The 27,839-nt window shown below is 38.4% G+C and overlaps 1 protein-coding gene across 1 annotated transcript; it reads right to left on the bottom strand.

Annotated features, from left to right (window-relative positions):
• Positions 1–21,338: 21,338 nt before the first annotated feature.
• LOC149154832 (laccase-17-like) lies at positions 21,339–23,988 on the bottom strand. The gene is made up of 6 exons (XM_089438459.1): positions 23,831–23,988; positions 23,494–23,645; positions 23,095–23,339; positions 22,841–22,969; positions 21,787–22,746; positions 21,339–21,664 (listed from the first exon to the last, which is right to left on the bottom strand). The coding sequence occupies exons 1-6, from the start codon at positions 23,936–23,938 to the stop codon at positions 21,534–21,536; spliced, it is 1,725 nt and encodes a 574-aa protein (XP_089294585.1). The 5' UTR covers positions 23,939–23,988; the 3' UTR covers positions 21,339–21,533.
• Positions 23,989–27,839: the final 3,851 nt, after the last annotated feature.

Genomic DNA, 27,839 nt, shown 5'->3' with positions numbered 1-27,839 from the left:
AGATGACCTGCGTACCCCTGTCAATTTTGAGAAAATTTCAATTTTTGCTTGTTTGCTCTTTAGATTTTGTTTTTAATTTGTTTTTTCTGCCCAGATCCACTGGTTACCTGCCATAAATCTTCACCTAAGCTTGTTTCATTAGCATTCCTGCTCTAAGCTTTCATCAATTGGGTGTTTTGAGTCTCTTTCTGGAGAAATTCTTGATTTGTTTTCCTTTGGTCATTACTTGGAGGTTTCTCTCAGTCTTTTCACAATTTTGCATCTTTTTGCTTTTGTTTTTGCAAAAAAATTTCCCCCTCATTCACCGGGGGGGGGGCTAAATTGTGTATGAGTGTTAATCGCCTTTGAGTGTTCTTATTTTTTGATCTTTGGAAGTCTCACCCAATTTTCTCGACTTGCACTTGATTGGTTCTTAGATGACATTAGAATCGTCTTATGTTTGAGAATTCTCTTGCATAGATCACATTTGCATAATTAGAATTCTCATTTTTGGAATATGAATGAAAAATGTGCATAGATTACATTTGCATACTTTTCAAGTGAATTGTGCATAGATTACAATTGCATAGTTTACATTCTGAAAATCAAACGTAGATTTAGATTAGCTTTCTTTGATTTGAATTTACATAAAAAATAAAAATAAAAATAAAAGGTTTGGAATTGATTTGCATTAGTTTTTCTTGATAAAATTAGTGCATTAGAGAATTTGTTATATTTTCTCTTAGTGATCAATTTTTGCATTGTTGGAAGTGAATGGAAACTCTCTCCTTACTTTAGTTAGGATTCATCGAATTGAAAATATTACATTATCATATTCGATTGCATTCAGTTGAGTCGGGTCATAACACCATTGGTTTCGTATCCATTTACCCATTTGAGTAATAACAACCTTAATAACACATTGCTTAATTAAAATTCATCTAGTAATTTTTACATTTCTAGGGCTCTGAAACACCAACATAGCTTAAGCTAGTGTCTTGGAGTAGGAGAGTAATTAACTCTCCAAGATAGAAAAACCAAACAAGTAGCTCATCTTGTGGTAGGATAAATCCAACTGTTACATTTATGCTCTGGGAAAGCTCCTCTTAAAGGAGAAGCACGAGACCGTGTCCGAACCAGTGAGGGGATCAATCCTCCTTCATTGGGAAAGACGCCAGATACGCACGTACTACAAACGGTAAACCTCGGATTATTGTCGAGGAGCCTGGGGTCACTTGTCGGTAAACCTTGGATTATTGTCAAGGAGCCGGCAAGAGGATTGAGCTTGTTACTCTACCCTTGCGTGCTATCGGGTCGTAGACTATTCCCCCAGGTGTATTTGTTGCCGTTGGTGACCTTAGTGACCATTATCTTTAGGGTTCTACCCAAGGTGACGGTGGAGGGAAGATCCCACTGTACCTGGAGCAGACGTCGGCTAGACTCACTTGGATTTTCTGGGGGGTTCACTTCACTCGAGACGGTTAAAGGGGAGGAACTTGGTCCAGTCTATTCATTAAGCAGGTTGCCAGGGTAACTGTTCCACCCGCCACTTCTGTACTGAATTCTGCGATGTTGGATTTCATCCCCAACTAGTGTTTTCGGTCCGGAAGGTTACTGTTTGTGTATGGTTTGACTCCTAGATTTGATAGCGCGTGTTAATTCGTTTGTTTTTACTTTTAGAGACCATAGGTGTGAATTGTGAATTTTAATTGTTAGGTGTGAATTGTGAATTGTTAATTTTAGTTATAAATTGTTAATAAAATTCACTGAAGTTGAATATAATGGCAAATGTTCCAGAATTTATCAACCTAGGAACCCCTCCTAACGAGAATCCTAGTACTTTTCCTTACTTTGGAAATGTTGGTCCTCCTTATATGGCTACTTTTTCATTACCTGGATTTACAATAGGTTTACCGATATGGTTATTTTCAACTTCGTTGGCCCAAAGTACTCCAATTGTTCCATCTCAACCGGATGCTTCACCTCAACAGAGTTCACCATCTCAACATCACCAACCTTCTGTTGACCCTTTACCTTCTTCGCCTAATTTTTCTTCCTCCATTTCTTCCTCTTCGCCTGGTAAAAGCCTTGATGCTAGTAACCAGGAGGCTAAGAAGAAGAAGAAAGGGAAGAAGAAGAAGAAGAAGAAGAAAGGGAAGAAGAAGAAGAAGAAGAAGAAGCAAGATAAGAAAGAAGTCAACCAACCAACCACGACTGTAAGTGTTAGTTGTGTTGAGGAAAACTCCGACATGCATCGTAAACCCAAATACCCTTGCAGGCTTTGTAAGGGTGACCACTTCCTTGTCAATTGTCCTGGTATTCCAAAGGTCTTGGAAGTATGGTCAGAAAAATCTCATCAACTTTCCATTGATCCATCAACCAGTGATAGTCAGGTTCTTGGGAAAAAGGGTAAAGTTAGGTTTCCTTGTAAGTTATGCAAAGGGAGTCATCAAACTCACATTTGCCCTCACATGGATGAAGCCTCAAAATTGTTTGAAAATCTTACTGTTCCACAGCAATAATTTCCAACTGGTTACCGTAAACTTTCTCCCAACCTACCGTCAACTGACGGAGTGATTGATCTAATTTCAAGTACAGTCGATCACACTCTCCCATTGGAGAGTGAAACTCATGTCACTCAGGTTGATGATCCATTAGTTGATCAAGTGGTCGATTCAATTTCACATTCGGTCGATCACACTCTCCTTTTCGAGAGTAAATTTCATACCGCTGATGTTCTTCTTGTTACATCGGATTCTTCTATGCCGGGGGGCATTTCACCTGTTTCTACAGAACCCCCTCCAAGTACTGAGGTCTTTTCCTTTGATTGGAATGGACTGACAAAACCTCGTCTTCCTTCCTCCATCCCTTTCCAAATCATCGTCAAGGCTGGTGGTAGGGACATACATCGTACTCAGGTAGATGAAGGTGCTTCTGTTAGTATTTTATCCTCAACTGTTTGGAAAGATTTGGGTTCCCCTCAGCTTGCACCTATTACGCAGAATCTGAAAGCTTTTAACAGAACCATTAGTGAACCTTTAGGGATCCTTCCTAATTTTTCTATTACCTTGGAAGGTAAAACTGTCTGTATTGATCTTATGGTAGTTCGAGGTCCCTTGGATTTCAATTTACTCCTTGGGCGAGACTATGTTTATGCAATGAAAGCTGTCGTATCGACACTCTTTCGCGTGATGTCTTTCCCTCACAATGGCAGTATTGTGACTGTAGACCAGCTTTCGTTCCCTAGTCTTGTTTCAACTACCAATAATATGACAGCCCTAAATGTTTCTGATCCTCAAGTGGTATCTACCCTGCCACGGGTTAATTATGTGGCAACTGATCCCATGTTTTCAGTTACCGATGTAAGTGAGCCTTCCACTGTTTGCTCAACTTCCTTTGATTTAGATCCGGTAATTGACATGGAAAACTCTATGGGATTACTTGAACAAAATTTTCTTATCCCTTTTGAGACCCTTGACATGTGCTCCTTCCAGAGAACTATTCTTCCTTCTGATGAAGATCTCTTGGAAGCCATGATCAAGGTATGTCCGTTGACATGTCTTTCTTCCAGTTGGAAGCCATGATCAATGCTGTGAGGAAAGTTCCTGTTACTGAGTCAACCTCGTTAAAAAATGAATCAGGTATGAGGATAGTTCTTTTCTTGTGTCAACCTCCTTTAAAAATGAAACAACTCCCTTTTCAAGCTAAATATTGAAAGTAAACCTTGGTTCCATCCATCCATCTGGTTGAATGCAATGAAGCCTGGGGGGCATGTACCTCGCTTTGCATCGTTATACTGGGGGCATGCGAACTTTTTGAGCATAGTTCCTTGTCTTGTGTCAAGCTCGTTAAAAAATGAAACAAGGGTAGGTTAAGTAGGTAGATTGTAGAGAGTAGTCATGAGCATAGTTCCTTGTCTTGTGTCAAGCTCATTAAAAAATGAATCAAGGATTTTAGAGCATAGTTCCTTGTCTTGTGTCAAGCTCGTTAAAAATGAATCAAGGTTTTTAGAGTAAAGTTTTTTGTTAGGTAGATTGTAGAGAGTAGTTATGAGCATAGTTCCTTGTCTTGTGTCAAGCTCACTAAAAAATGAAACAACTCCCACAAGTCTTTCCAAAATCTTGAAAGTAAATCTTCATTCCATCCACCTCATTGAATGCAATGAAGCTTGGGGGGCATGTACCTCGTTTTGCGTCATTATGCTGGGGGCATGTGAACTTATAACAAGCATAGTTTTTCATTTCAAGCTTGCATAAACATGAAACTGAATCCGAGCATAGTTCTTTTCCTGTGTCAAGCTCGTTAAAAAATGAAACAAATCCTCCTCTAATTGAGTCGAGAGATTGACTAGATTTCGTAAATGTTAAGTTGTATATTTAGGTTAGTTATTTCAGTTTTTTGCATAATTTTCTTACAGTTTTAGGTCAAGTCTTTCAAATGATCTCGTAACTCAACCTTCATTTCATCCAACTGGTTGAATGAAATGAAGCTGGGGGGCCATGCGCTCTAGCAGTTATGCTTAGGGGGCATCAAGCACAGTTTTCTCTTTGTTTCAAGCTTGTGCAAAAATGAAACTACTTTGAAGCATAGTTTTTCTCTGTTTCAAGCTTTTGTAAAAATGAAACCTATCTCGAGTCAATTTCAGTTATTTTCAAGACTCGTTAAACTCATGAAAATCCCGAGATTATTTTGCTATCTTTCATTCTCGTAAAACAAACGAAAATGCCGAGTTATTTCCGTCTTTTCCTGCTCGTAAATTAAATTGAAAGTCGGCCATATGAGTACATTTTTATCCCTTTTTCGAACTCATTAAAATTTACGAAAAAGTGAAAACCATGAGTACATTTTTATCATTTTTTCGAACTCGTTAAAACTTACGTAAAAATGAAACCTTAGAGTCCTCTTTTAAGCCCTTTTCTGACTCCTAAAACATGAAAAGATTGCCGAGCGTTTCTTTTACACTCGTTAAAACGGAATTAAAAGACGGTCCCCTTATAGCTCTATTCTGACCGTAAAAACAGGAAAAGATTGCCGGGTTTTTGTCGTTTCAAACTCGATATGGAAATAAAACGACGTGTCCTTGATCGCTTTTTACTTTTCAGGTCAGAGACTCTAATCATGAAAGTACTCCTTGGTCGCAAGATCAAGCGGTTCCCCCAGGTATTATTTTATACTTTTTCGGGCTTGAGGGACACAAATCTACGAAAAAGTTCAATTTGGAGTCTTCTTAAGTTTTTCAGACTCTCTAAAATTGAAAAACGCCGAGTTTCTCCTATACTGGGCTCGTTAAAATTTCACAGTAAAGGACCTGTTCAATTACAAACAGGAACGAACCACTCCTTCCTAGGGTTCGAATCAAAACTAGGTTGGACTCATCCGAAGGATGAGCTTATAATCAAGCATATGTTATCCTCCTCAAGCTTGTTAAAAATAAAGAGGTACTTGCCAGAAATGGTGGGGGAAAAGAGAGAGGAATGAGCCTATTTGTTATCTTTTGTCTCAGAAGAAACTTTATTACCACTCTTGAACACGACACTTTTCATTCACCTGGGTTGGGAAATCTTTTACCTCACAGTTGATCAAACCACTTTGAAAGTCTTCAACCGTTTCCGGGTATTAACTTTGGGTCAAATAGTAACCAAACCATCTTTCGTGTCGTTATGTGTTCAAGAGGTCTCTGCAAATAAACTTTCATATGCAAAATACTTGTCGTCCATTTGACCATCCCTGAGTCAGTCCTTACATCAACATTTTCTCCAACTTGAACTATGATTTCGTGTTGTGGGCTTGCCTGCAACGTGTCGCTTTCTATCGACATCAACACATTATCTAGAGAGATGACTTAGAAATCATCAGTACCTTGAAGTCTGCATGCATCAATGGCAGGTTTCTTGCCTTTGACGTCAGTTTACATCATTGACTTTCGATCAAAGGATTCCGTGAAATGTTCGACATCAACTCATTCATTCACATCTCATGGATTGTACTGGGTACTTTGAGAACCATTGACATTACTGGTGGTCTCTCTCACACTTGTTAACAGTTTACATCATCGACTGGTAATCAAGTGGTTTCTACCATGTTCGACATCAACTCGTTTAATCGCATGGCTAGAATCGTACCAATTCGGGAAGCAGAAATGAAGACCCTGGATCTAGTTTCCACCATCTAGGCTGCGAGGAGTTTTGTATTCATTATCTAAGTAGACTAATCATAAACAGATGGTTGCACCCATACTGTGTCTACAAAAGTCTATGATTATGATGTACTACAAGATCATTCCTATATCAGAGTAGTTATTCTATTAGTTAAAGTTTTGATCTGAGTATGGGAATGCCTACCTCAGTGATGATATAATATTATACATGTATTTTGTGTTGAAAATTGCAGGTTCTGACCAGGCTCTCCACGAGATAATCCTTGAAATGATAAAGCGCTTCACCCTTCCTAGATAATACAAAACCCTAATCTATTACAGGCTTCGCACTTTAGGGGGCAATCTGTTACACTAAAAAATGTCACCATGACTATTTACAGTTAGTATGGCTCTATCAACAGTCATGCTATCCTCTTAGGCAAGTCTTATGCCTCTGCTCTCCATGTCAAACTCCAAAAAGAGAGAAAGTCTTTATAAATGTATTTATCTCTGGGTACGCAGGTTCTCTCAACCTTACCTGCGGGTACGCACCCAATGTTCACAAAAGCTGTGTACTTGTACGCTCTGTATGTAAAGGGGCAGGTGCGTCCCCCTGTAAAGGTCAAAATGCTCAAGTTTCATCTTTAAAAAGTTACTTGTGGTCATTTCTAGAGCATTCTAGAAGGTTGTTCGACATGTATTGAGCGCCTCCAGATGGTTCATGTACCCCTACCAAAGAGGAACTTATCCCATCAATAAGGGAGCTATCCCATCCAAAGAGGGGATTATCCCATTGATGGTGGACCTGAATAACTTCCTCTAGACCACTATAAGTACAGGCATTGGGCCAGAAGGAGGAGAGGTTGGAAGCTATACATTTCTAAGGGTAGATGCTGCTGGAATTAGGACTCCCATTTAGAAGCTTGTGAGGAGAGATTGCCATCTTTTCTTGTTCTATTTGGAAGTGGGTGAGCTTTGTCAAAGTAAAGGAGAACTCTTGATGGACCCTGGGAGGGACTTGCACAACAACAAGGCTCAGGTTGTAATTGTTCCTTTTGTTTCCTATTAATGAAAATGAGTCCATTCTTCTCAATAACTTGTTATTTATGAGTTATTTCATGTACTCCTTGGTCTATGTGTTAAATATGTTTTATTCTATGAGATTATCAAGTGCTATTTAATCGTTTGATTGTTAGTGGATGTAGGTTTCAAAGTGAAGGAGGAGCTCATTTGGATCAGTGAGGCTGGACTGCTACAACAACGTTGGATTACAGGTAGGATCTAAACACTTGATTTCTTATATAGTAAATGCATGTTTAGAGAAGGATTGCTCTTGTTTGTCTTGTTTGTCACTAGAGAGTCTTAGGCTCCTAGGGAGGTTGGTTGTGTCCGCACTATCGACTCTTTCCGCCTAACAGGGTTAGATCCTAGCTTCCAAAGTTGTTTTGATGATATCTTATGTTTTACTCCCTCAACTTCAAAAATACAGAATGAGAATAGTTCCTGTTTCCGCAATTTTGACAAACTCTGAAGAATTACTGCATTGACTTCTACTTGTTTCTCCTAAGCCTGCATGATTATGTCATTATCTACTTTACAACTCCTTATTTCTTCCTCCAAACTCCTCAATGTGTCTGCTAAGTTAGAAGAGTGTCCAACACCTCACTACTCATCTGATTTATAGGGAGAATATTTGTAATATACCATATTTCTAGTCATCTTGATTTCTTTCTGCAAGGCACACTATGTCAGTTAAACCAAATCATAAGCAAACCAACATATCTTAATATAACTTGGGGAGGATATCTCATCTGCAAGACTGGCCAAATTAGCACAATACATATATAAAAATAATCATATCAGCATTTAATCATCATCTCAACCATTATCCAATCATTAATGCATGACCATACCCGCCACTCATCATGACCTCATGCATCAAAACTATAACCTTATCATTGTATGCATAAAAACATATGTATCACAAGCACACATACACATTACATACAAACATTGACATACATATCGAGTGCATAACCATCATAAACTCATGATAAACACATCCAACAACAATGCCATTAACTTTTCACATGGAAACACCAGTAGAACCATAACCAACACCATGCATACATATCCAGTACATAGACCGCAAACATGAGAACACATAAGAAATCGACATGAATGCATGACCAACACACCGCCCATCTAGTCCAAGGGTTGAACCATGCTCTGATACCACTCTGTAACACCCTCCTCGCACATCTACCCAAGTAAGTGACCAACCAGGGTAAATATGTGACGAGAGGTTACTATGATCTGATTCAACCTCCTAGGTCACCGTAAGGAAGTGGAACCGAAAAAAAACAACCAAATTGACCATCCACACATCCTGCAGAACCTCTAGGAGCTACCCCACCTTTCCAAGTGACCAACCCTTAAGGAAACTCAACATTTCAAGGACCTAGAGTCCCAATCGCTCCCTTTCCAAGCCCTCAAGCAACCGAGGATCCCAGTCGCTCCCATGAGCCTGCTTGAGTGCGACTATAGCCTTTTTCTGCTAGTTCTATGCCAATGACTGTGATATTTAAGGCTGAATTTCAGGGCTAGGCAACAGTCACTGCCCAAAACTTCATGGAGTTTACAAAAATGAAAAGAAACATAGAGACAATGATGCCAATGCAAATTTTTGAACAAAGACTTGACTGGCACCTATTATCCATAACATGTATTTCATCAAACATGTCACAAATATGCATTATAAAGGTCATAATAACATATCTGAGCATGGTGGTCTTATACTTATATGAGAATCACTAAGAAGAATTGATGCCTTATCACATTAGTTGCATTATCATCTATTAGGTCATAGATTCATTGCTCAATCATTTACAAATCAAAACATGATGAGAACCATACATTTTCATTGTCATAAAACATATTCATAACCAACATATAAACAACATAAATAATGAGGATACAACAACCATAAGTGCCACATATAATCCAATACTTTTACACAGAAAATACCAAGGAAAGGAAATCTTATTAATGAATGCAAAATCCAACCCGGTATGGGACTACCACGTTGCACCCAACCGTAGATTGGCTTAGCCAAATCTCTCTTTAGCTAATCACCACCATACCATTTTCCAAGCATGAATGTGGGACTCAAACTAAAAGAACCAATCAGGGCTTCTTGAGGCTAAACCACCTCACCCTCATCAATAGAATCAGGCTTTACTACAATCCCCACTAGATCAATACACCACAAACAAGCATGGATGCCACTGGATTTCTCCACCCATCCCGTGAGGAATTTCATATCTCCTAGTCTCTAGGATTTACCACAATCCACATTCCAATATAAGGATCAGTAGGCCATAATTGAGGCACCACCTTCCAGGCTTTACCATATATCTCTTCATTCACTGACAAGGATTTCTGGGCCTGATCAAGGGAAATCACCTCTAGTATTTACCGTATATCCCTTCATTCACCAGTTTTGGATTCCTAAGCCCACTGAGGCACACAATAACTGAATTTACCACAATCCTCATTCTAGTTTAGAGGTCACTAGGCCAGTGGCTCTACCGCAATCCACAGTCCTGTTCAGGGATCACTAGGCCATGTGTTCTTTCATTCAGAGATCCACCTCACTTAGCTTTGAATCCATTCAACAATCTAGCTCAACCAAAACATGAGAACCCCATCACACCATGGCTATCTGGAAATGGCAAGGCAAGGCTGAAGAACATTGTCACACTTGGAAAAACCCATGCCCATGACAACAAGAGAACTAAGAACACACATGCATAACCATGCATGCCAAATCTAGCAAGGAAATCACACATGCAAATCGATACCTGCAAGTAAACCCGTTGTAGCTGCTTGATCCTGCTCTATCTTGCTTGATCTTTTTCTTCCTCTTTTCCTTCTTTCCCTTTCTTAATCCAATGCGGAAGTGCTCCAATAAAAATCTAAGTGTCCAAGAGTGTGTGAGAGATAATAGAGAGAAAACTCAAAAACTAAACTGACCAAAAACCGTGAACTGATCCTCAAAAGCCTTTTTATTAATGTGGCCTCTATTTTCTTCATTTTCCATTATTTCCTTCATTTTTATTTTCTTTCACTTTCCTCCTCGCATGCAGCCTGTGACCTTTCACCTTCTTTTTCTCCTAATTTCCATTATTTTCATAAATAAATTGCCAAAAATTCCATTTTCCTTTCCAAAGTCTTTGCCATTGCCTTTGCCAATTTCCATAGACATTAATTAACCTAAATAAACACCCACATTAGGATGTTTTGCCCAACATCCAACTTGGAATAAGTGTCTCATAACCGTGGTTATTATTTTGTCTTTATTAACTTTTATTACATGAAATTTTCACTAGAGCTATTACAAAATTGACCGAAATTTATCTAAAAAATATTGCTAAGTGACTATCATGATATATTCTTGATATTACAAAAATTAAATAAAATGTAAGTAGTGTCTATTACATCAATGCAATACCACCAGTAATTTACCACCTGTAATTTATTTAGATTTATTAACAACTTAAAATGTTAAATCTATTACATCAACACAATGCCACCATTAATTTATTTAGATTTATTAACAATTTAAAATGTTAAAAACAATACATAAACTTTTTTAAGAATAAAATCACAATTACCCAATTATATTTTATATTTACATAAGAATTTGATTGATAAAATTGTATTTAATCGATTCGTTCTCAACACATATTTAAAAGTGTAACTAATGTAGTAAAAGAATTATGAAGATTAATTATTTATTATTGTTGAGATTTTCTGTTTTATTAAATTTGGGAAAAATATCATGTATGTGACAACAATAGGATTAGTTGCTATATTAGCTCCAGTATTTTTTGAGGAGGAGTTAATCCATCATATATTTGTTGTGAGGGAATTTATGATTCAGTTTTATGCTCCAGCAATATAGAAATGTAATCCCGTAGAGGATTGAGAGAGTGTGTGTAGAGAATGTAGAGAAAATAGGGTGAGCTGAGAGTATGTGTGAAGAATTAGAATTTGTTGTAATCTCCTTTGAATAATAAGATTGTCGATGCCTCTGTTCTGGTGGACGTAGCCCAGATTGGTTGGGTGAACCACGCTAAATCTTTGTGTTATGGTTTTGTGAGGTTTTTTGTATGTGCTGTGTATGTTTATTTTTATTTCAGCTGCGCTTTATTTAGACTAACAAGTGGTATCAGAGCGGCGCAGCGGAGTGTGGAGGGCCCATAACCTACAAGTCTCTGGTTGTGGAGCTGGTGCGTGTGACAGATCGGCTGAAGGTGGAATTTTGGCGATTGGCGCGGTTTTAGCAGAGACAGTAGCGCCACTTTCTGGCAGTGAACGAATTGGCGTGTTTTATTTTTTGAACAGAAGCACCAATTGGCGCAGATTCGAGATTGATACTCGCACCAGAGCTCCAATATACCGATTGGCGCGGAATCAACGGGATTAAGAGCGCAAATTTTTCGTCACTTATACGGATTTTTCTCTGGCGCGGAGCATCTGCTGTCAAAGGAGCGCCAGGTAGTGGATTGTGTTTTAGGCACGGGTTTTTTGCTGTCAAGGAGCGCCCGAAAGTTTTTTTCTCTCTGGTAAAGTTGCAAGTTTTGTTTTTCTTTTCAAATTGCATTTACACGGTACGATAGAGGCATTTTTTTATTTGGAATTGGAGATTTTTTTATTCAACATGGCAAAAAATCAAAGTGCTCGTTTTGAGATCGAGAAGTTCAATGGCAAAAATAACTTCGAGATCTGGAAAGTGAAGATGCACGATCTGCTTGTGCAACAAGGCGTGGCGAAGGCGCTGTTGGGAAAATCCAAACAGCCTTACCCCATGACAGATGATGAATGGAATGAATTGGATGGAAGAGCTCCGAGCGGTATTCGACTATGTTTGGCGGATGATGTTTTGTTTAACATCGTGTCAGAGAAAACTGCTGCTGGTTTGTGGACAAAGCTTGAGAAGCTGTACATGACAAAATCCTTGACCAATAGGATTCTTCTGAAGTAACAATTGTACAGTCTGTGCATGAAGGAAGGTACAACTATTACTGATCATTTGAATGTCTTTAATACTCTCATGGTGTAATTAGAAAGTATAGAAGTAAAATTTGAATCAGAAGATAAAGCTATAACTTTATTGTGCTCGTTGCCCAAGTCATGGGATCATTTTGTTACTTCTATAAGTCTAAGTATATCAGAAACCCTTGAATTTGATGATATTGTTGGAGCTTTGTTGTCCGAAGAGACAAGGAAGAGGTCGAATTCTGAAACCTCTACATCAGAAGCAATGATGGCTAGAGGTCGTTCTAGAGAAAGACGCTCTGGTAAGCACAGCGACTCACGATCAAAATCGAAAGGGAAGAAGAGTAAGGTAAAGTGCTGGTTTTGTGGCAAATCGGGACATTTGAAGAAGGACTGTTGGAAGAGACAGCAAGCATCCAAAGAAGACTCTTCACCAGCGAAGCAAGAAGCAAACACGACAAATACAGGTTCGGCATCCAAGACAGGTATGAGTGATGAAGTGTTATCAGTTGATTTGTCTAGTCATGATCAACATTGGCTGTTAGATTCTGGTGCATCAAATCACATGTGTATTCATAGGGAATGGTTTAAAACTTATAAACCAATCAATGATGGAGTAGTTTACATGGGAAATGATGTCACATGCAACATTGTGGGAATTGGAACTGTTCAGCTTAAAATGTTTGATGGGACAAATAAAATTTTAACTGATGTAAGACATGTACCTGAACTAAGGAAAAATCTCATTTCATTAGGAGTACTGGACACAAATGGATATAAAACCTTTATTCAAGGTGGAGTAATGAAAATTTACAAAGGAATTTTACTAGTAATGAAAACAAAGAAGGTTGGAAATCTTTTTTAGTCAGAAGGAAGAACAGAGTCAGATTATGTTTCTATAGTGTCCGAAAGTAACAGTAATTCTATTCGTTTATGGCATCAAAGGTTGGGCCATATAAGCGAAAGAGGTTTAAATATTTTATCTGATCGTAAGTTACTTCCTAGTCTAAAGTCTGTTAAGTTAGATTTCTGCAAACATTGTCTGTTTGGGAAACAAAGCAAGCAAAAGTTTCAAACCGGAAAACATACTAGTAAGGGAATCCTTGATTATGTCCATTTTGATGTTTGGGGTCCGTCTCCTACAACCTCATATGGAGGTTCTTCATATTTTGTATCTTTTATTGATGATTTCTCTAGGAAAGTGTGGGTCTACATGTTAAAGAAGAAGTCTGATGTGTTTACAGTTTTCAAACAGTTTAGAGCATTAGTTGAAAACATCACTGGAAGAACTATTAAATGTTTAAGAACTGACAATGGTGGTGAGTTTACTTCAAAGGAATTTGATAATTATTGCAAGGAAGCTGGGATCGAAAGACATAAAACCACTGTGTATACTCCTCAGCAAAATGGAGTTGCTGAACGCATGAACATGACTCTGTTAGAGAGAGCAAGAAGTATGTTGAGTAACGCCAATTTGCAGAAGGAATTGTGGATAGAAGCAGTTTCTACAGCTTGCTATCTGATAAATCGATCACCATCAACTGCAATAGGATGCAAAATTCCTCAAGAGGTATGGAAAGGTCATCCTTGTGATTATTCTAAACTGAAAGTTTTTGGTTGTGATGCATATGCTCTAGTTCCAAAACATCAGCGTTCTAAATTAGATCCTAAATCAAAAAGGCATATCTTTGTTGGATATGGTGATGGGACTAAGGGATATAGATTGTGGGATCCTACTACTCACAAGATCATCATTAACAGAGATGTTAAATTTAATTAATCCTCACTTGAAAGTTCAGATGTAGATGATAAAGTGAAACAGGATAATGTATCTAAGCTTCAACACATTCAGTTTGAAACCAGTCCAAATATTGATGATGATCAAGATGAACAGGGTTCAAATGTGAGTCATGAACAAGTTTCAGATGCAGGTCATGAACAATTTTCAGATGTAGATCATGAACATGATTCAGATGTTGATCATGAAGAAGTTCCTACAGACAATAATCAACAAATTGTGGAAGTACCAGAGACATCTTTAAGGAGGTCCAAAAGAATTAAACATCCTCCTAGAAGGTATGATGATTATGTTACTTCAGTTTCTTTAACCGCTAACGATGATGAACCTTTGTGCTATTAGGAAGTTGTAGAAGGTTCTAAAAGTGAGAAGTGGAAAGAAGCTATGAAGGACGAGATGAAGGCATTACATGAGAATGACACATGGGATCTGGTAGAACTTCCTAAAGACAGAAAAATTGTGGGATGTAAATGGGTGTACAAATTGAAAAGGGGTGTTGATGGTTCAAAGGACAAGTACAAGGCAAGGCTGGTCGCGAAAGGTTTTTCTCAGAAAGCAGGCATTGATTTTCATGAGATATTTTCAGCAGTTGTAAAAATTGTATCAATTAGACTTGTATTAGCATTAGTTTCTTTGCTTGATTTAGAATTACAGCAACTAGATGTTAAAACTGCATTTTTACATGGAGATTTAGATGAGGAAATTTACATGGAACAACCGGAAGGGTTTGTTCAAGACCGCAACAAGAAATTTGTCTGCAGGCTCAAGAAATCATTGTATGGTCTGAAGCAGTCGCCTCGACAATGGTACAAGAAGTTTGATTCTTTCATGTTGAGTCAAAATTATATAAGAAGTGAATATGATCATTGTGTTTACTTTAAGAAATTAAGTAATGGCATGTTCATTATGTTAGTGTTGTATGTTGAAGATATGCTTTTAGCAAGCAAAAGCATAATAGAGATCAACAGGTTAAAGGCTCAGATGGCTAGGACATTTGATATGAAAGATCTAGGAGCAACAGGACAAATTTTGGGCATGGATATTTTCGGAGACAGGAGCAATGGTAAGTTGTGGCTATCACAACAGAAGTATATTGAGAAAATACTCTTGAGGTTTGGTATGAACAATGTGAAGCCTGTTTCAGTCCCTTTAGCTTCCCATTTTAAGCTTTCTTCAATTTTATGTCCTAGTACAAATGAAGAAAAGGAATATATGTCTCGCATTCCATATGCCAATGTAGTAGGTTGTTTAATGTATGCGATGGTTTGTACTCGACCAGATATTTCACATGCGGTTGGGGTTGTCAGCAGGTATATGGAAAATCCAGGAAAAGAACACTGGTCAGCAGTGAAATGGGTGCTTCGGTATTTGAGACGCACAAGTGATTATTGTATCACTTATAACGGAAGTAGTGAATTTGTTTGCGGTTATGTTGATTCCGATTTTGCAGGTGATTTGGATAAGAGAAGGTCACCTTCAGGATATGTCTTTATTCTTGTAGGTGGAGCTATTAGCTGGATGTCAAAGCTACAAAATATTGTTGCTTTATCCACTACTGAAGCAGAATACATAGCTGCCTCACATGCTTGCAAAGAAGCAGTTTGGTTGAAAGGTTTGATTGGTGAGTTTGGTAGGTTGCAGGACAACATCAAGTTATTTTGTGACAGTCAAAGTGCAATCCATTTGGCTAAGAATCTAGCCTATCATAGTAAATCAAAGCATATACCTATCAAGTACCATTTTGTAAGACAAGTTATCACTGAAAGGGGTGTTTCTCTTGAAAAGGTGCATACGAAGGAAAACTATGCAGACACGTTCACGAAACCAGTTTTGTTAGAGAAGCTACGTTGGTGTCTGGCTTCTCTTGGCTTGTAGGAAAGATAAAAATAATAAATGAACAGGGCATCAGGCTAATTGTTGTTAAGGTGGAGATTGTTGAGATTTTCTGTTTTATTAAATTTGGGAAAAATCTCATGTATGTGACAACAATAGGATTAGTTGCTATATTAGCTCCAGTATTTTTTGAGGAGGAGTTAATGCATTCTATATTTTTTGTGAGGGAATTTATGATTCAGTTTTATGCTCCAGCTATATAGAAATGTAATCCCGTAGAGGATTGAGAGAGCGTGTGTAGAGAATGTAGAGAAAATAGGGTGAGCTGAGAGTATGTGTGAAGAATTAGAATTTGTTGTAATCTCCTTTGAATAATAAGATTGCCGATGCCTCTGTTTTGGTGGACGTAGCCCAGATTGGTTGAGTGAACCACATTAAATCTCTGTGTTATGGTTTTGTGAAGTTTTTTGTATGTGCTGTGTATATTTATTTTTATTTCAGCTACACTTTGTTTAAACTAACAATTATATCTATATTTTACGAAATATAATCTAATATTTATTTTAATACAAATGTATTAGTACATGAAATTAGATCATCAAGAATAATTTTCAAGAATAACATCTGGGCCAACGTTCCCTTTTCCGTGACAATCTCAATACTTGTATTTTATAATATATAATAAATATCATTAAATTCATATATACTTTGCAATAAACATCGTTAATTTAAATCAATTCCTAGAGGGAGCCATAATCATTATTACACTTTTTAACAAATTCTCTTTTGCATATAATAATTAATGTTCAATGGAATTAGTTTTTAGAAAAAAATATATATTTTTATAATAATTTTACACTTATAAATTATGAAATTAATCTTATGATATATTTTCATTAGCGCATGGGCTTTAATGTCATATAGATCAACCCTAGTTTGAAAACAATTCGTGATAATTTTTGAAAACTTAAGGTGCATCCTTGACTTACAACTGCAAGGTGCTCCCTTCAGGTCCCTAACTAAAACACATGTGCCTATCCTATTGAGTTGGATACCCTATGCTCATCATTATTTTTGGAATGCCGGCCGAGTGCATGCCTGCGTTTATCAATGATTAACCTACCACCTTCTATAAGCTTTAGAATAAATTCTATGCACACTTAGATCCCATGTTTCTTTGTATTTCAAATGACCGGCAGAAAGCAGAGACGTTCGACACCATGGAGCGGGGCTGATAAGTGAACAGTGTGAGTAAGTGGAGCTTACCGGTAGCGGTGGTGATATAAATGTTAATATTCATTTATAGTCAATGTCACTATACAGAGAGTCAATGTTTACGTCGAGAAGTATTACTAGACTACTTATCATTGATTACAAATATATATATTTCTTTATTAACTATTTCAAAATTATACTTTTAATTAATATATAAAAATAAAAGTAAAAATTACTTCTTAAATTAAAAATCAATAGATATTTTTTCAAGAATAATATTTATACAATTTAATTCCCAATTAAATTTTTCAATTTTCATTTTAACTCTTTATAAACATAGCACTCTATTTATGTTATTGGTCCTAAGTTATCTTAACCACCAGACCATCTCATCCCCAAGGTCAAGGAAATGGATAAAAAAAACTCATGGGAAACACCCTTCAATTTAGCCTAAAATAACTATCTAAAATCAACATGAGTATTTCCTCGTGTCGCAAAGGAGTTATCCTACTTTGTGTCACAAAAGATGCTGTAAACAAGAGTGAATGACCATGTATGCAATCAAAACCAATGTAGGAATTAGTGAAATGGACAAACAATGAAGCTGATGGAGAGGGTCACTGAAACGGCGACCACTAGTTCAAAAACAATGTCATGCATGTGACACTTAGGAAAGACAATGCAAAACTTGAAACAACACTTCTAAAAGTAAAAACAAACCAAAACACTAGTGGTATTTCAATGAGTCATGTGAAAAAACACTCACACAAGCCAAGGAAATAAAAACGACAAAAAAAGCAGTAAAAGATTTGAAAAGCAAAACTTACCCAGAAAAGTTGTGCCAACTATGCCGAAGGTTCCTAGATGCCTTAGGAATGTGTAGAATGAGCTCTGGGGCGTTGTTTAAATAGATTTAGAAGACTTAGGGTTTATGACGTGCATGCCACAAATCTAATTTTCTAAAATCGACTTCGCATGTAACTCCCAGTGCTAAAAATAGATCCGTATTTTTTAGGGATACTTTTTGTTTTTTCTTTCTTTTTCACGAAAGTCTGCCATGTATGCATGGAAATATTGCGCAGTTCTAGAGGGAACAGAGCAACTTGCCGACACATGCATTGGACATACATGCATCAGACAGCAAACTGAGGAATGCTTCTATGTAATTCCTGGGCTGAGTGGCTCTGGGCTGAGTGGCTCTGGCTACCTCTACGCAATTTTCTAGTTGAAGACAAGCTGCCAGCTGGGTTAGCACAATTCCAAAGTTGAAGCCCAATGTCTGGATTTTCTGTGCAATTTCTCTGAGCAAGGCAGTATGTCGGACTCCTCTGCATATTTTTGGAGAGAAGTGCTGATTGCGAGGCTGCTCTGCATAGTTCCTGAGAGCAATACTGGTTGCCCTCTAAGATTATGCAGTTTGCCAAGACAACGCGAGAACTGAATGTGAACCAAGTCATGTGAGGTCAACTTGTGGGTAGAAAACAGAACAAGTTAGCAAACATAAGTTGTCAAGCGAAAGATAACTTCAAATAAAAACACAAGTACCTAAGAAGTGCAAGACATGCTGCTAAGATGCTGAGGAGGGAGGCTCTAATACAAAGCGAAGGAAAATTTTTGGAGGGTGGTTGTAATCGCTACAACAAGTTCATGCATCGTCCTTGGATCTCTAATTGGTTTTGTTCCTTGGACAACTGGCTCTCCTTGCTACTGTCGACTATAGTCACTTTCAAAATCCATATTGATTACATCGAGTTAGGGATTATCAAAATAGCAATGTGAGGAACCATATTGCATATCAACCCTTGAAACAATAAGATTCATAGAGGACTGACACAACCACATACAACAATAATCCTGCTGTGCATAAGGTACCAAGCCACAAGCATAATCTAGATCTGATTTCAAAGTTTTGCAGAGTAATACTACGGTGCTCCAATAACAATTTATAGGTTTTACCATTCTTCAGTTGATCTCCAACATATCTAGAACTAATGCCAATAGATCATGGTCGTTCCCAACAGAGCTACACTCCTAGTATATCACAACTTGCACAACTAATAATTACTGTCATTCATTTATTATCAAGAATTCTCATTCATTTATTATCAAGAATTCTCATAATGCATATGCATTAGGGATTTCCACCATGGATCCATCCAACTAATACCGAACAAATCTTCCTTCCACAGCTGTACTAAAATATAGGACCAATATCAGAATGTAGATACACTAGGATACACCCTCATCACCCTAGGGCTACATGACCACCGTGCGCCTGTACCAGAACAAAAAAAAGAAAAACCATTGCGATTCCAACCACATATATTTGATCAAGAGTTGAGTCATTAATCGCTTCAATGGTTAATGTTTTCAGTGTTAGATATGGCAATTTATACAAATCACTTGAGACCAAATCTTGCTGACAATCGTAATAACATGGGCATAGTAAACTTTGATGTTAATTAAAACGATGCTACACTAAGGAGCCAATGTGAAGTTCTTGAGTGGACCACATAATTTTCAATGTTTGACAACATCTGTGTGGGCTTCTGATGGATAGATAACACAATTTACTCATGGTGTACAACATAAGGAAACATAATTTACATAGTGTGTAAGAGGTTAGCTTCCGTAAATAACGATCACTCTTTATTGGATGATGTTTGGAAGTATTTATTCCTTTATTCAAAGTTTCAGTCATAACGACTTGGCCAGATAGGCAATGAAATGAAAGGTTCAGTCATTTAACGACTAGGAAAGATAGGCTACTAACACTTACATATTCATGTATCTGAATTTTAGTTTGGGTTGCTTATACTTTGTGTTAGTTTGCCCTACATCAACCACTGTTAAATAAACATATAGCATTATATTAGCTAAGTACATCAACTTAGAATCTCAATCCACTGTATGCATGCTTACTACATTAAAACAACAATGATCTATGCTACTATCGTGTTACTATTGTTGACATCAATGCCAACTCAATGTCAATAGAATATTCTAGAATATTGTATGGAGGTTAAATTCCCACCATCCACTTAATAATTATTGATAATTAAATTACAATTTTAGAAACCTTATTCGAAAATTAGCTTAGATGTAATATTTTATCTTTTAAATATTATTTTTTAATAATATTATATATAGGGGGAAGCTCAACTTGCTATAGCCTTGTTATGAAGTATTATGTAAACCATGAGATTAAAGGTTAAAATGCCCCAAAGTGACTCGGTGGAGGAAGTATGTGTCTAAGTCAAAAGTCTTAAATTATCTTAGGAAAAACTATTGAAAGACAACATAAAAGAAAGAATATATATATAAAAGAAAAGAGAGTAATAATTTAAAAATATATAGGAAAAATGACCATTTTCTTAATAGTTATTAATAGGCTATTCTAAAAATAATTTTTTCCAAATAATAATAATAAATTAAATCACATTTATGAATAAAAAAATTAAATTATATCAAAAAGCATTCATATTTAACTAATCTTGACATAGTCTTAGTGATAACATTTCATTGTGAACTGATTATTTTTCTCCTATCCAATAAACTCACTAGCCTAAACTTAAACTCAACCTACTAAAAAAGCAAAAATAAACTAATTAACAATTAATTATGATATATTACTAATGTAAATGATACAAATTCTATGCAATTTGATACAAATTCTATGCAATTTGTTTTCTAATGTATATATTCATTTATGGAATTTAATTGATTTGCTTTTTCCAAATTTAAATATGAGTGATTCCATTACAATATGTATTCATAACGCAAAAAATAATTAAAAGTTTTCTCTCTTATATATATATATATTCTCAAAATGTAAAAGAACTACATAGCACTGCATATTTTTTAAAATATTGACTTTAGAAAATTGGAGTTTTAAAGCTCTTAACTACATCAATTTTCGAATTTTTATTATTGTTGATAACCACACGCGGTTTTAAAGCAGTCTCAAACCATTCGGTTTCCAGTTTAAAAACCATTATCGCCATTCTTTTCAGAGTTTGACGGTAAATTTTAAATTTTAATGCTGTCAAAAATCATTCAGATGATGACCCAGAAAATTGTTGGCTGCTCTTTAAACATGGTTCAGAAGATTCAAATAACATATAATAAGACCGTGTGACGCGATTCACGAGTTTAACAAAAAAAAAACTGACGTGCACGGAAATTTAGAAAATTATCAGATTACATAAACTCTGTCCACAAGAATGAAACAGCATGTATGGCCGCTCAGAACCATGAAAATGGGAAAGTCGAACACAATCAATATAATAATTCAAGTCCTTAATTCCTTCTCACTAGTGTTAAAACTCGGGCTACTCATACACAATCCTCAGTTATCCACGATTGTAGTGCCACGATCTGAGAAAATTAAATGTTCTTATCACTTTCAACAACTTAGAGTTAAGTATAAGTAGATATATGTCTTCATAAATACCAGCCAGTTTGAGCCGTGACTGGAAGCATCTGTGGTGTATTGATGATGGTGAGGAGCTAGCAGGCTGGAAGATCCGAAGGAGGAGGAGGCAGAGAATGATTTGGCGCATTTCCATCCAGAACAACCCATGCCATTTTCAATCCCCAGCTCGTGTGAACCTCCAAGTGACAATGCATGAACCAAACGCCTGCAAAAGTTACACAATAATCATCAAAATCAAACAGATATGGCAGTAGAATTTGATGTCTTAGATCAATGCGACTAGGATTGTAAGAGGGGAATAGATTGGACAAATGTAAATAATATTACCTGGGTTGTCAGCTCGGAATCGAATTGCCACCCAACCTCCACTGGGAACACCGACGGTGTTTCTCTGGGGAGGATCCACCAGATTGAAGTGTTTGGGGTCAGAGCGTGGATTGTAGTTCCCCGTGCCCTGCCCAACTACGAAGAAATCGTATCCATGAAGATGAAGAGGATGGCTCTCCGGCCCAACAAGACTTGTATCCTGGAGAACCACTTGTATGGTTGCGTTGAAGGGAACCACTTTGAGCCTCGTGTCGTTCAGAGTCCGTGTGTTATTCGGAGGGGTGCCAGTGTAATTAAATGAAAATGGCGGATTGTCTGGGAAATTCAACTTGTATACTCCCTTTGACTTCCCAAAGTAGTGGGCTTGAAGAAGCGCAGTGGACGGTAGAACGAAGGATATATTATTCATGGAGGCTGCGAATTTGGTTCCATTGGGACCTTGGCATTTCTGCCCTTTTGGACACGGATTCAATCCCAAACCAACGGTGAAGAAAAAGTGTTTATCAACGCTCTGAGGAACAGCTGCGGGAAACTGTGGTGTGGCCAAGCTTCTTAGCTTTTCGCTAAACTTGGTAGCAAATGAGGTATCGTTTAGAGCTGGAAGCGTTGGCTTAAAGGTGAGAGCAGGAGAGGATGAATTTGAAACCTGCGCGTACTCTAAGATGCCGGACGTGGTTGAGTTATCAAAGGTTCCACTGCCTGTAACATAAGGCCGTGCCGCCATTAGAAATCTGGCGTTCAATGGCGGCGGAGCCGATTTAGCTTTCAAGAGCACGTTCGTGGTTTGGCCAGGAGAGATGAGAATTGCTTTCGTTTGGAAAGGCTTCACATACAGAGCGTCGATTTCCACCACGGTCATCGTGTGATTGGCGATTGCAAAGAAGAGTTCATCATTGAGAGCAGCATTGATTATACGGAGAAGATATATTTTTCCCGGGATCACTTTCAGCTTGAATGTATCTGCGCCATGCGTCAATATGAATTATATCCATCGAGATATGATTATGAATATATAATATTAGGATCTAATTGAAGGTCGAAGTTGATAACATACCTTTGGTGGAGCAGTTATAGAAGGGCCCAGGGAGCCCATTTATGGTATATGCGTCAGACACATTCGGCCCGCCACCATTTTGCATCGCTTCATTGATAACATTCTCCGTGTTTGCATTCCACCATTCTCCTGCAAATTCCAATTAATTCGAGAGCCAATTTATACGTAATTAGACTGTAAGTTCTGAACAACGCACAATTCTAATTACAACATGATTATGATGCAAGAATATTGGTGATTAATTAATTCAGTACCAAGGAGAATGGGTAATTCTCCGTGTGGTTTAGGGAATGGATAAGCAGCGTTTCTCTTGGGGTGGATTATAATAGGTCCATACAAGGTAGCACGCAACCAAGAAATGTGTGCATGCCACCACAGCGTTCCTCTCTGCCCTGTGATGGTGAAATTGTAAATATAACTCTGTCCAGTTTGAATGGGGCACTGGGTCACGTAGGCGGGACCATCGGCCCATGCAGATCTTATCTGACGAATCCCGTGCCTGAGGAATGCATTGAAACCGTTACATATCATAGGAAGGTAGCAGATAATTAAAACGTAAATTATAAATTCGCCACAACAAATATGATGCCCTGATATATCAGTCAGAAGAGAAAAACAGCTAAAGAAGTTCGCCAATGAATTATTAGACCTACCAATGAATTGTAACGTTGTCTTTCACATGATTTGTGACGTTAATTACCACTCGATCTCCTTCGCGAGCAATTATAGCTGGTCCTGGATATTGCCCATTGACGGTTATCAGAGGTTTCTTATGGCAGAGGCGAGTTATATTCTTCAGTCGGATCTGTAAATTATAATTAACAAATTACACGAATTAATTCATCTTCCAATGAAATATCTATGAAAATTGGATCATAACTTCTATAAATTTAATATTTAACTTCTAATATCCAATCCAAGACCTCAATATAACTCATATAAAGGAAAAGTTAATCAGAAAGCACAATGGATGAAATATATATGACCCACATGGAAATGATAGTGTCTCGTCTCAGCGGAAACATAATGAGCTAAAAAGGCGAATGCTAAAAGTTGGAAGAGTAGGCCTTTCCATATCTTCAAACTGCGTATTGCCATGATATTCGACCTTTGTCCTCGCAGACAACAAAGTTTTTTTATTATTATTCTGTACTCTGTACAGAAAAATACTTCAGAGACTCTATACTCCTGCTGATACAGTCTGACCAGCTTGAATGATTTGATGCCGCTGATCTGATCATTCTACTTGTGCTATTCTGTGTACTTATAGAAATGGAGAAAATCGGTTGTGAGGTCTAGTTTTAATTAGGTCGCGAGTTGGTCAGAAATGTTAACGTTAATGAATGACTGGCTACTTGGGAGGTGCGATAATTTCTTTTCTTCCTTGCGATGACTTTATTTGTTGAGAGTTAAAGGCTGTTGGGCCCATTGAAACCAAAAAGAATATTGAGTGGCAACAAAGAAACCATGTAAATTAGTGATCTCCATGATCTCCCAGGATCAATATGCAAACAAAGACACCAACTTAACGATCACCATATTTGTAAGCATTGTTCAATAGCCTGCGTTGGTGTACCAGCTGAAGCTCCCTTTCCTTTAATTTCCTTCTTAGTCCCTTCAATCCCAAGCAAAGAACCGGGGGCTAACACCGCCGTCCTTTATTTTATTTTACGTAAACAGCTGATGACTTGTTTTGACAGGAACGAATAATTTTATCACATTTATATTGCGTGTAAGCGAACAGTATTAATTCACTCCTCCAAGTTCCATCCACCCATTTGAAGCTACTGCCTCCCGCACCTTATAACTGGATGAAGTTCAGAGACATCACTAAACAATCAATCTGGGAATTGTTAAACATAAGATAGAATGGAAAGCTGTTCTTAGGGGAAGCATGTCGCTGGAAGGCATGACGGGGATAGCACACCAACCAGATCAAGGGAGTAGTTGGTGAAGCTTAGATTTGATTTAGCAACTAGTCGTTGGGAAATAAGTGCATTTATTCGTCACGATCAGAGCAATCATCCTAATACAAATTTTGAACGTGTTGCATAGAGTAAATGATAATTCCTTATTTCAATAAAAGCTAGAACAAGAGACCCCAATCATAATTTGGATTTCTTTCCTTTTAGTCAATCTCAATTCCTCAAACTATACTTTTCTGACCCATCGACATTCTACGTCCACATTTCTCTCTATATACAAGATCTAATTTACATTGATCTATGGAACCACCACTGGATACACTTTATCACGCCTCTACATTGGCGTTAATTTTCCAACCGCACTATAGCGAGGTGCGGCACCACTGACCACTTTCTTTCCACCAATACTTATGACCATGGACTACGCCTAACATTCGTACTTAGTTTATTTTTCGTTATCAAGTATTATCTTTATCCTTTATACACGATGAAGCCATTAACATTCATCATAAACAGCAATAACATGAACAATTGCATAACAGTATAAAGGGAGTGGCAACTGCCCGATGTGAGTCTACCTGTATATCAATATATATAATCTTCAACTTTCAAAGTATAAGTTGAATCTTAGAGGAAACCCTAAATTTATAGTTAGCCAATTTTACAACTTTCGGCAAACTCAGTTGCCTAGCCTCGTTGGCACCTCCGAACGGTTGCCACACGTTCTGCCCAACTCTTCGTTCACCCCTGAACACTTTGTTCAGCTCGTCGCACAGTTTGCCCAACTTGGGCACCCACCCGTGTCACCGTGCACGCCTACTCGGCACATCTGCACATCGATCACCTTCGTTCACAACCCGTCGCACTTCGTTTCACCTCCGTGTCGTTTGCCCAACATGGGCGCGCTCCTCGTGTCTATGTCGCCCAACCTGGGTGCCCTCCGCACGCCGGTCGCACGTCTCGTTCATAACCCAAACATCTTTGTTCACTCGGCGCCTAACCTGGGTCGCCCGTCATTTAGCCCTGCACGAACGCCCTACCCGGGTCACCTGTCGTTCAGCCCTGCACGGATGCCCTACCCGGGTCGCCCATCGTTTAGCCCTGCACGGACGCCCTACCCGGGGCACTTGTCGTTCAACCCTACACGAACGCCTTGAATGGTCCGCCCATCGTTCAACTTTGCATGACGTCTTCGCCTGTTCTGCTCGTCGTGTGGGCACATCCGCACTGCATTTTTTCGCACTTCACTTAGCTTGTCCAAGTGATCTGCGTCAAAGTGTTGGTTGAATGAATGCTCTCCATGTTATGCTCTTAACCTGCAAAACGATACCCAAATACAGAATATGCGAAGAGAAGATACCCAGAACATAGAACAGCAATGATTTTATTATTCAGAGAGTAATGTTCACTTGCCTCTTCGAGGGGGCAACCTCCGATAGAGCAGAGCTCGATTACAAAATAAGACACGATGCTCCTCGCAGGGAGTCTCTATCCTTTATATATGACTCATACATGCAATACCATGGATCAATACCGTGGGTTTTATTAATACCATCTATCTAATACTATGGCCCATTTGCAACTAACTGTGGTCCCGTCATTAATTGCGGGTTAACCACTTACAATTATTAATATGGGCTTTATTGACTCTTGACTATGACGTGATCCCGTTACATAAATAAGGGGGTTAGGGTGGGACCCTAACATGCCCTCCCCCTTAAGACTAGCCATGTCCTCAAGGCTGAAGCTGCGGAAACTGCTGAAGAATAGTGGTTGGTTCCCAAGTTGCATCTTCCGGAGAGGTGTCTTTCCATTTGATGAGGACTTCCTTAATCATGCGGCCGCGCAGTTGCTTGTCTCGTGTGTCTAGGACCTGTTCGGGTTGAAGCCAGATGGAGCCTTCTTCGTCCAATTCAGGTAGACTGGTATGAATTCTGCAATTGTTCCCAATCACTTTCTTGAGGCATGAGACATGGAAAGTTGGATGGATTTTTGCAGTAGGTGGCAAGGCCAACTTGTAAGCCACTTCTCCAATGCGCTGAAGTACTTGATATGGTTCGTAGAATTTGGGAGATAGTTTTTGACACCCCTTGTCTTTGAGTGATGTTTGCTTATATGGTTGTAGCCGTAAAAAGACCTGATCCCCTTCTTGAAATTGGCGCTCTTAACGATGCTGGTCTACCTGTTGCTTCATGCGGTTCTGAGCTTGATGAAGATTCTCTCTAAGATGGGCGAGCATGGTTGCGCGGTGTTGTAGGAATTGATCCACTGCTTGTACTTTTGAGCACCCCTTGAGATACGAAGTAGGTGAAGGCGGGAGTTGACCATATACTGCTTCATAGGGATTCATTTTGGTGGTGGCATGATAGTTGGTGTTATACCACCATTCAGCCAGAGGTAACCACTGTACCCAAAGGTGTTGCTTTTCTGAAGTGAAACACCTAAGGTAGGTTTCTAGACATTTGTTGATGGCTTCGGTTTGACCATCCGTTTGAGGATGATAGGAAGTACTGAGTTTTAGTTGAGTGCCTTGTATCCTGAAGAGTTCCTGCCAAAAATTACTGGTGAAGATCGGGTCGTGGTCGGACACAATAGAAGTGGGCATGCCATGTAATTTGAAGATCTGATCCATGAAAGATTGAGTGACAAAAGTTGGTGTAAACGGGTGGGGTAGGGCACAGAAATGAGCATACTTCGACAGTCGGTCCACAACCACCATGATGACTGACTTGTTCCCTGACTTTGGAAGACCTGTAATGAAATCCATAGAAACCTCCGTCCAAATTGATGCCAGAATGGGCAATGGTTGTAATGTGCCTGGTGTGTTGACGGTTTCCCCTTTGTGGCATTGACAAACATTGCATTCTGCTACGAAAGTAAGGATGTCCTTTTCATGCATGTCCAAAAAAATGATCTTCTGGTGCGAGCATACGTCTTCTGAAAGCCCGAATGTCCTGCAATGGGAGATGAGTGCAATTCTGCCAAAATGCGACTTTTGAGGGTGGATGTTGGTGATATTACGACTCTGTCCCTGTAGCGAAGAATATCGTCCTGCCACGAGTAGCCCTTGGTGG

This window comes from Pinus tabuliformis, chromosome 9 (genome assembly GCF_031772625.1).
Source record: "Pinus tabuliformis cultivar Carrire ecotype Pingquan chromosome 9, CPIR1, whole genome shotgun sequence".
In the NCBI taxonomy this organism is placed as follows: domain Eukaryota; kingdom Viridiplantae; phylum Streptophyta; class Pinopsida; order Pinales; family Pinaceae; genus Pinus; species Pinus tabuliformis.
The sequence above is the reverse complement of the archived record's forward strand: the minus strand, read 5'-3'. Positions and strand labels throughout refer to the sequence as shown.

Bases quoted from the DNA above. Each gene is read 5' to 3' on its own strand.
- LOC149154832 (XM_089438459.1), bottom strand. From the start codon at position 23,938: ATGGCAATACGCAGTTTGAAGATATGGAAAGGCCTACTCTTCCAACTT. The intron at 23,340-23,493 runs GTAGGTCTAATA...TGCATTCCTCAG, and splicing joins GACAACGTTACAATTCATTG to GCACGGGATTCGTCAGATAA. The intron at 21,665-21,786 runs GTAATATTATTT...TAACTTTTGCAG, and splicing joins ATTCCGAGCTGACAACCCAG to GCGTTTGGTTCATGCATTGT.